The sequence below is a fragment of the Symsagittifera roscoffensis genome, chromosome 6 (genome assembly GCF_963678635.1).
Source record: "Symsagittifera roscoffensis chromosome 6, txSymRosc1.1, whole genome shotgun sequence".
NCBI classification, from domain to species: Eukaryota; Metazoa; Xenacoelomorpha; order Acoela; family Convolutidae; genus Symsagittifera; species Symsagittifera roscoffensis.
Genome location: NC_087067.1, coordinates 3,494,133 through 3,504,202, shown reverse-complemented (window position 1 = coordinate 3,504,202; position 10,070 = coordinate 3,494,133). Strand labels below are relative to the sequence as shown.

General features: G+C 35.0%; 1 protein-coding gene across 1 annotated transcript in view; it reads left to right on the top strand.

Moving 5' to 3' along the window:
* The window catches only part of LOC134848183 (acetylcholine receptor subunit beta-type acr-3-like), a 108,732-nt gene that overhangs the window by 53,443 nt on the left and 45,219 nt on the right, over positions 1-10,070 (top strand). Inside the window, exon 4 of the mRNA XM_063865554.1 lies at positions 6,673-6,871. Within this exon, the coding sequence (XP_063721624.1) occupies positions 6,673-6,871 (199 nt within the window). The remainder of the gene's footprint in view (positions 1-6,672; positions 6,872-10,070) is intronic.

Below are 10,070 nucleotides of genomic sequence, written 5' to 3'. Positions count from 1 at the left end.
TGCAAGTTGGCTTTCCCATAAATGCCCAATGACTTTTTCAACTTGTGACGAAACCATTATTTTGTTCAATCACGGGCACAACCATGAGTTTAACCCCAGTGGCGTAGAAGCAAGGCAGCTAGTTAGTCAGTTGAAAGAAACAGCAAAGTCGCAAATCAATCCTGTAAACAATCAGAAGGTAGAAGCTGGCCTCAAGACTGTGAACGATAATCCGGAAACTCAGCTTTCGCATCCTTGACGTGCAGCCCTGACAAGAACCCTCAATAGGAACAAAACGCAAGAACCATTCGAAGTGATTTCCTTGACCGCCCGTCATTTCGACATTCACGAGCGAAAATTGATCGTATTAGGCAACAGTTGGTATCAATTCGAAAAGCGGCAATTCGACGCAGATCAAATTATGATAATAAATAGAAAACTAGTTGAAGACAAAACTGCTTGGCGAATGCAGAGCAACTATGTCTGTAAGCTTTAGCGGGTGTAAAAATTCATATGAAATGAAATTGTTTCCTGGATGTCGCACTTTTTTGTCACTTTACTTTTACGCCATGAAATTCAAATAAAACATTTTTACCAAACTATAATTATCGTACCGACTTTCACAACGAAACTAACGAAATATTTATGCTCGGGTTGGCTTTTTTCTTCAAGCAAACTTCGACTTTTTATCCAGGCTTTTTGACGGAACTTTTATTTATCATTCGAAAACTATTGCTGTCCTGCGCCAAAATTTGAAAAGTTATTTTACGTTTGATCAATTTTCGTAAAGTATAAAGATTTCCATTTTGTCTAATTTGGGACAATTAACGCGCGATATGTTTCGCGTTATTAACGCGAAAGCGGACATCTAATCCGTCATAGAAATCGTTCCAAAATGGTCAAAAAAGCTGATTTGCCATAATTGGTTTGTTAATACGAGTGAAATAAATCACTTGGTACTTTATATGGCGTGATGGGGATGATTTTTACAAAAAAAAATTAATTTTTTTTTAATTTCCTTTTTTTTCATAGCATTTAATTTTTGATGTTATTACAGCTCTATAGACCTTAAAAGGCAGTCGGAGCATTCAGGGGTTGTTAATTTAAACATCAAGCTAAACTTCCGAATTGCAAATTTTCCGGCTCAAAAGCTTAAGTCTTAACAGTCTCTGAGTAAGTAGTCTCATTTTTTCGGTCTTTTATTATAAACTTTTCGGTCCATTTAATTTATTATTTTTTTTTGGTCCATTTTCGGTCCACTATTAAATGCTTTCGGTACATAACTATAAATTTTTGAAATCAAACCTCGAACATCAATCCGCAGAAGGTTTTACTGGACTTTGAGAAAATCGCATTGAAGACATCTGTAACACATTTCCTTTGACCCAGTTAATTGGTTGCTCATTTAAGACAAAACTTCATAATTTTGCCTTGAAACGGAAAATGAGTGGGTTTTCTGCTTTCTTTGGAACTGAAAATCTTTCATTTTCTCCTTTTTGCCTAACTGAATTATTGACATTTTGCTTAACCGAAGTTAAGGAAGTTTTGTGACGTGCATTCAACTGATCCTGAAAAATAGAGAACATGAACAACTCTGTCTCGATTACCAAAAAACCTATAATAATTGCCTGCATTGTCCCCATTAACGATCCTATGATTTCCACGTCTTATGAAATCACCACAGGACTGCAACGAGGCAACGAGCGATGGTGTCCCATTTGCGAACGATTTTAATTGGCGTTCAATCTTTTTTCACACTTTTTTCGACGTCTCCTTGAACATTCCCGGGATGCCTGAAATGCAATACCTTGACTAGGATTGAAAAGGCTGTCATACCGTAGTCCTTATGAAGGGGCATTATGTTGGAGTTGGGGCCTGTTAGCGCCTTAGACTTTTCAATTATTTGCTTTGAAGTCAAAAAAATTGCTCAAACTAGTAAAAATCTATTAATTTTGCCCCCTGTGATTAAGTTTTTGGAGCGAAACGATTAGTTTCATATCATTTTTGTTTTATTGATAAATTTTTTGAATTTTTTGATTACCTATCTTGTGTTGAGTTTAGCCAAATTCAATGAATTTGTTTCATTTTTTTTTTACATTTCCAGGCATTAACAGATCAGAACAGATCTCGTAAAGAAACTGTGCGACTTTCTATATAGCCTGAATGTCCAAAATTGTGGCTGATGAAAAAAAAATTATCTGATCACTGGCGAAATTTCGAGTAGAAGCGGTGCTTAAGCCAAAATTTCGTGGACTTTTTTTTTAGGTCGACCAATTTGATTTTCCGAGCTCTCCTAAAATAGTACAAGGACCCTATTTTTTGAAAAATTTTCTGCGCCGCAGGCATATAATTTTAAAAACAGTGCCAAAAAAGGCAATTTTGGCAGCCAGAATTGAGGGAGAGGGGGGTCGCCCCCCCCCCTTCCCCCCTCGGCACGCTACTGGCTATCAAGTTAACATCCTCCCCCATTTCTAAACCAAATTAGGATTTTCTTCCCAATCATTTAATTTAGAATAAATTGGCTCAGCGCTGCGTGTATAATGCTCAATTCCGATTGGTTGAAAATTCCAGCTTTGAGCAAAGTTAACATCCCCTAAGTCGCTTTAGGGGAGAGTTTGTTAATTTGGTCCATTTTAAGCTTACGCAGTCGTACCGACGCGACAATTGTTCTCAGTCGCGAGATGTCATCTTGTCAAATTTTGGTCGCAAATTTCTGAACACAGCCAACTTCCTTGGCGAACTCTCATAGCTAGTTTCCTTGGGTTGCGAAAGTTCTAATTCGGTTCAGGGGCAGGTCTAGGATTTCAAGGTGGTTGGATTTTCGAAAAATTTTCGAAAACGTTGTCTGCTGCAAGTTTTTTAAGGTCAAATTGATTTTTGAGCTCTCCCAAGATCATTTTTGAACTCTCCCAATTCATAATAAAGACATGATTATGACCAATTTTTTGCGCCGTAGAAAAAATTTTGCTAAAGCAAAAAGACGTTTTTAGCACTTTTTGAAAAATTTTGACCTAAATACTCATATTACTTTATATTGGCGCCAAAAAATCCACTAGAAAAATTTGAGGGTCGGTTAGCAAAAAACGGATATTCTAAAGCAGTATTAACAGGGGGGACCCTTTGGGTCGTCAGGGTGTCGAAATCCTGAGGGGAGAGAAGGCGTCCCCCCTAAATCCTTTATGATTTGATTCAAAGGTTTCGATACCTTATTAGTTTCTGACGATCTCTACCCAAGGATCTTTTATCAATTCATTCTGTTTAAGTAGTTTCAAACCCAATCAAAGCAGCTTTAGGATTTGTTTTCAGAGAAGTTGATTTTATGGAGCAAAGCTTCATACGGTGGTTGAAATCTTTGAAATTTGCAATCAATTTGATATCACTAAGCAGACAAACCACAATATCGGCTCAGTTAAATCATCTTTTCTTAACTAGCCATAGAATCGCGTCTCTGCTTAAAGCATAACTGTATTCGAACTTGAAAGGTTATTTTTATTTTGGCAGTTTCCTTCTAGTCTCTCTGATAAGATTGCAATCAATTATTATGAGTTGACTTTCTTATGATCCATGTGAATTATTCTCCCTTTGAACAACTGGGCACGCGGCGAATAAACCTTTCAATTATTAATTTTTACCCAAAACTCTAAATTCGAACAAGGTGAAATTGATCCGAAACTTTCGAATCTAGGAGGGATACTAAGTCAACCCATTTCGAAATCCATGTTTGGGGTGGCATATCGAGCTCCATATACTGTACTAAACTGAATTTCACGTCAAACCGAGCTATTCTAGACTTTGGTTCTATCTCAAAACTGTTAGGTTGGTTTTTGTGTTAGGAATTGAATGTGCAAAAAATAACGCCTTAACTACTCAATAGCAAGTAAATGAAAACTCAACATTAATTTATAAAAAGGTATAACCCTGAGAGTTATTCATGTGCTTTATGGAGAGCGGCTGTTGTTTTCCTGTAACTTATAAGCAAGTTTTTTGATGTTTTGGTTAGTGATAGAATTTTTCAGCTTCGCGAGCGTTAATCATAGACCATAACAAGACTGCTCGTATCAGGGCGAAGCCCTGAATGTTCCAACTGCCTTTTAAGGTTTATGGAGCAGTAATAACATACAAAATTAAATGAGATAAAGCAAAATGAAAAAAAATTTTTTCTAAAACTTGAATTTTTTAATAAAAATTATCCCCCACACGCCATTTAAAGTAAAAAAGAATAGATTTCGCTCCTTGTAACAAATCAATAATGGCAAATAAGCTTCGTTCAACCAATTTGGAACAATTTATAAGACGGATTAAAATCTCCTCTTACGCGTTAATAGCGCGAATTATATCGCGCGTCCATTGTCCCAAATTGGTGAAAAAGGCAATCTTTAAACCCTCATAACTTTACGCAAAATGATCACAGGTGAAATATCTTTTCAAATTTAGGCTCAGGACAGCAATGGCTTTCGAATGATATAAAAAATTCCGTCAAAAATGGCTAGTTAAAAAGTCGAAATTTGTCTGAAGAAAAAAAAAACCCACCCCGAGCACAAATATTCCGTTACTTTCGTATCGAAAGTCGGAACAATGAGTCTTAAGCCATCGACCTTTCGATTGAGGCGAGGAAAATTTTGACCTATTTAGCATTCTCTCTTTTTTTGAATTTTGATAATTAATTGTAATTAGGTTTTCGCGGCTCTTGGAGTTTGACGATTGCCGATGGTGATAGAGATCAATTTGTATTCCGACTATTTGAAAAATGTGGAGCAAATTTGTAGTCGGGTGTGTTTTACCCGAGTCGAGATTTTAAATATAACTTGAAGCAGAATTTGAGCGGTTTGAGCGGTTTTTTTAGACAATTGCGCTCAAATCTTGCTTCATCATGAGCGGTTTTTGAGCGGGATCTCGACCCAGGTAGTTTTTTCCAGGCAAAATCAGGTACCACAATAAATCATCAGAATGATTCGAGTGATACATCAAATTGAAGCCCTTTCATTCGTGATTCGAACAACATTTTAAAATGTAATCTCAAAAGAAGGTTTCCTCACTATCGAGGAAAACTGGCTTGAGTTTTTTGATTTGTGTTTCAATTTCGAGCGAATTTAGCAAGTGGGCAGGCTTACAGCAGCTTATTTGGGCTTAAATCAAGCCCTGAAAATTTAAGTTTAAGCTAGTAAAATTAATTTTTGGACTTATATATAAACTAACTTCAAAAACATCAAAAAAATTTTACAAAAAATTGGAAAAAAATGAATACTTGAAAAAATTGTTTTTATAGTTTTTTAAAAACTAAGGTCGGAACATTCTGTGCTATTTGCACAGCATCCGACTATCCTTGTTATCCATTGCCAATTGTTCAAAATTGTTCAATTTGCGTAAAACCATTTTCTTCTAGTTTTTGCTTTTAACAACAATTTGTTTTGTTTTCGATGTTTAGTTCAGTAATCGATTTGGGCGAGAAGCAAGGGGTGGGGACGCATCCCCGCTTAGAGGTTCATTTTTTTTGCTGCCGACTGGCCCTTAAATTTTATACGGTGCCTTTGGCGCAAACTTATCGTAATTGTGAAGGGTGAGTGCGCGCAAAAATAACCTAATTTTTTTAAATCAAACTGTTTCAAAAATTGTCAAAAACTACCCTTTTTCTCTGCGGTTTAAATGTTTTCCCTTCGTCTAGTATCTCTTTAGCCATTGTGTTTATTTCACAAATGGTTGATGATGTTGTATAAAACATGGAATTGGACAAAAAAATTCGATCTTTTTTTATTTCTGGTCTTTTTTTTTAAATTCAACCGGAAAAGAAGTCCAAAACAAGGTCCAAAAAATAATGATTTTGTAAAGATATAAATCTTCTTTTTTTGTTTCCTAATTGATGTAAAAATGTGTTGTTTTTTTATCCAGTTCTTGCGACTCTGGAGTTTGACGTGTTACAGATGGAGACCAAAACCTTACTTACACTGTTTAACAAGGGCAGATTTAGGGGGAGATGCGGGGAAAAGGGGGCGTCCAATGTTTTTTCAAAGTTTTCCCTGCGTTGTAGAAAACTTGGCCAAAACAGGGTCTTTTAAGAGCTTTGGGAGAGCTCGGAAAATCAATTCGGTTCACCTAAAAAAATCAACAACACTTTCGAAAATTTTTTGAAAATCCACACCCCCCCGCGAGGAAATTTTAGATCCACCCTTCCTGCTTAACACTTATTTTTTGTGGGTTTATAAAACTTATTAATCATCCGTTTTGGTGTCCTTATTGTTCCAGAAACAATTGGTTTTTGTGATCTATTTATCATGTTTCTGGAGTTTGTCGTGCTACAGATGATGATAGAGGCAAAAACCTTTCTTAAACAGCTTAATAATTAATAGTTTTGAGAAAACGGATTTGTAAATTTGTAAATCTTCTGTTTTGTTTCCTAATGTTGTAAAAATTTGTAGTTTTTGTGATCTAGTTTTCACGACTCTGGAGTTTATCGTAATACAGATGATGACAGAGACAAAAACCTTTCAATTTCGTAAACAACTGATTAATTTTTTTTTCGAAAAACATTTGTAAAATATTCTGTTTTTTTTTCGTACATTTGATTGAAAGGTGTTTTTTGTTTAGTTTTCACGACTCTGGAGTTTATCGTAATACAGATGATGATAGAAACAAAAACCTTTCGATTTCGTAAACAACAGATTAATTTTTGACAGAAAGGTGTTGTTATTTGTTTAGTTTTCACGACTCTGGAGTTTGACGTGTCGCAGATGGTGATTGAGAGCAAGTACATGGAGGCAGATTACACAGGCAGTCAGTATTGGGAGAACAGTGAGTGGAGCATTAAGAGTGCACACACCAACACCATCTCAGTCGACTGTGCCCAGTGCAAGACAGGCAACCACTCCGCATTCGTTGTCTACCTCCACCTAGTCAGGTGAGGCAGTTCTTTTGCATCTTTTAGAACAATTCTTATGGATACTTGCAGCAAAGTTTACCAATAAGGTCAATTTATAACTGAAATTAACTTGGTAGTAGTAGTCTACATTCATCTAGTCATCTAGAGGTGAGACAGTTCTTATCTATCTATTGAAACATTTCTTATGGATACTTGCAGCAAAGTTTACCAATAAGGTCACTTTATAACTGAAATTAGCTTGGTAGTAGTAGTCTACATTCATCTAAACATCTAGAGGTGAGACAGTTCTTATCTATCTATTGGAACATTTCTTATGAATACTTGCTGCAGAGTTTACCAATAAGGTCACTTTATAACTGAAATTAACTTGGTAGTAGTAGTCTACATTCATCTAAACGTCTAGAGGTGAGACAGTTCTTATCTATCTATTGGAACATTTCTTATGAATACTTGCTGCAGAGTTTACCAATAAGGTCACTTTATAACTGAAATTAACTTGGTAGTAGAAGTCTACATTCATCTAAACATCTAGAGTTGAGACAGTTCTTATCTATCTATTGGAATATTTCATATGAATACTTGCTGCAGAGTTTACCAATAAGGTCACTTTATAACTGAAATTAACTTGGTAGTAGTAGTCTACATTCATCTAAACATCTAGAGGTGAGACAGTTCTTATCTATCTATTGGAACATTTCTTATGAATACTTGCTGCAGAGTTTACCAATAAGGTCACTTTATAACTGAAATTAACTTGGTAGTAGTAGTCTACATTCATCTAAACATCTAGAGGTGAGACAGTTCTTATCTATCTATTGGAACATTTCTTATGAATACTTGCTGCAGAGTTTACCAATAAGGTCACTTTATAACTGAAATTAACTTGGTAGTAGTAGTCTACATTCATCTAAACATCTAGAGGTGAGACAGTTCTTATCTATCTATTGGAACATTTCTTATGAATACTTGCTGCAGAGTTTACCAATAAGGTCACTTTATAACTGAAATTAACTTGGTAGTAGTAGTCTACATTCATCTACACATCTAGAGGTGAGACAGTTCTTATCTATCTATTGGAACTTTTCTTATGAATACTTGCTGCAGAGTTTACCAATAAGGTCACTTTATAACTGAAATTAACTTGGTAGTAGTAGTCTACATTCATCTACACATCTAGAGGTGAGACAGTTCTTATCTATCTATTGGAACATTTCTTATGAATACTTGCTGCAGAGTTTACCAATAAGGTCACTTTATAGCTGAAATTAACTTGGTAGTAGTAGTCTACATTCATCTAAACATCTAGAGGTGAGACAGTTCTTATCTATCTATTGGAACTTTTCTTATGAATACTTGCTGCAGAGTTTACCAATAAGGTCACTTTATAACTGAAATTAACTTGGTAGTAGTAGTCTACATTCATCTACACATCTAGAGGTGAGACAGTTCTTATCTATCTATTGGAACTTTTCTTATGAATACTTGCTGCAGAGTTTACCAATAAGGTCACTTTATAACTGAAATTAACTTGGTAGTAGTAGTCTACATTCATCTAAACATCTAGAGGTGAGGCAGTTCTTATCTATCTATTGGAACATTTCTTATGAATACTTGCTGCAGAGTTTACCAATAAGGTCACTTTTTAACTGAAATTAACTTGGTAGTAGTAGTCGACATTCATCTAAACGTCTAGAGGTGAGACAGTTCTTATCTATCTATTGGAACATTTCTTATGAATACTTGCTGCAGAGTTTACCAATAAGGTCACTTTATAACTGAAATTAACTGGTAGTAGTAGTCTACATTCATCTAAACATCTAGAGGTGAGACAGTTCTTATCTATCTATTGGAATATTTCATATGAATACTTGCTGCAGAGTTTACCAATAAGGTCACTTTATAACTGAAATTAACTTGGTAGTAGTAGTCTACATTCATCTAAACATCTAGAGGTGAGACAGTTCTTATCTATCTATTGGAACATTTCTTATGAATACTTGCTGCAGAGTTTACCAATAAGGTCACTTTATAACTGAAATTAACTTGGTAGTAGTAGTCTACATTCATCTAAACATCTAGAGGTGAGACAGTTCTTATCTATCTATTGGAACATTTCTTATGAATACTTGCTGCAGAGTTTACCAATAAGGTCACTTTATAACTGAAATTAACTTGGTAGTAGTAGTCTACATTCATCTAAACATCTAGAGGTGAGACAGTTCTTATCTATCTATTGGAACATTTCTTATGAATACTTGCTGCAGAGTTTACCAATAAGGTCACTTTATAACTGAAATTAACTTGGTAGTAGTAGTCTACATTCATCTAAACATCTAGAGGTGAGACAGTTCTTATCTATCTATTAGAACATTTCTAATGGATACTTGCTGCGAAGTTCACCAATAAGGTCATTTTTTAATTGAAATTAACTTGGTAGTAGTAGTCTGTATTCATCTAAACATCTAGAGGTGAGACAGTTCTTATCTATCTATTGGAACATTTCTTATGAATACTTGCTGCAGAGTTTACCAATAAGGTCACTTTATAACTGAAATTAAATTGGTAGTAGTAGTCTACATTCATCTAAACATCTAGAGGTGAGACAGTTCTTATCTATCTATTGGAACATTTCTTATGAATACTTGCTGCAGAGTTTACCAATAAGGTCACTTTATAACTGAAATTAACTTGGTAGTAGTAGTCTACATTCATCTAAACATCTAGAGGTGAGACAGTTCTTATCTATCTATTAGAACATTTCTTATGAATACTTGCTGCAGAGTTTACCAATAAGGTCACTTTATAACTGAAATTAACTTGGTAGTAGTAGTCTACATTCATCTAAACGTCTAGAGGTGAGACAGTTCTTATCTATCTATTGGAACATTTCTTATGAATACTTGCTGCAGAGTTTACCAATAAGGTCACTTTATAACTGAAATTAACTTGGTAGTAGTAGTCTACATTCATATAAACATCTAGAGGTGAGACAGTTCTTATCTATCTATTGGAATATTTCATATGAATACTTGCTGCAGAGTTTACCAATAAGGTCACTTTATAACTGAAATTAACTTGGTAGTAGTAGTCTACATTCATCTAAACATCTAGAGGTGAGACAGTTCTTATCTATCTATTGGAACATTTCTTATGAATACTTGCTGCAGAGTTTACCAATAAGGTCACTTTATAACTGAAATTAACTTGGTAGTAGTAG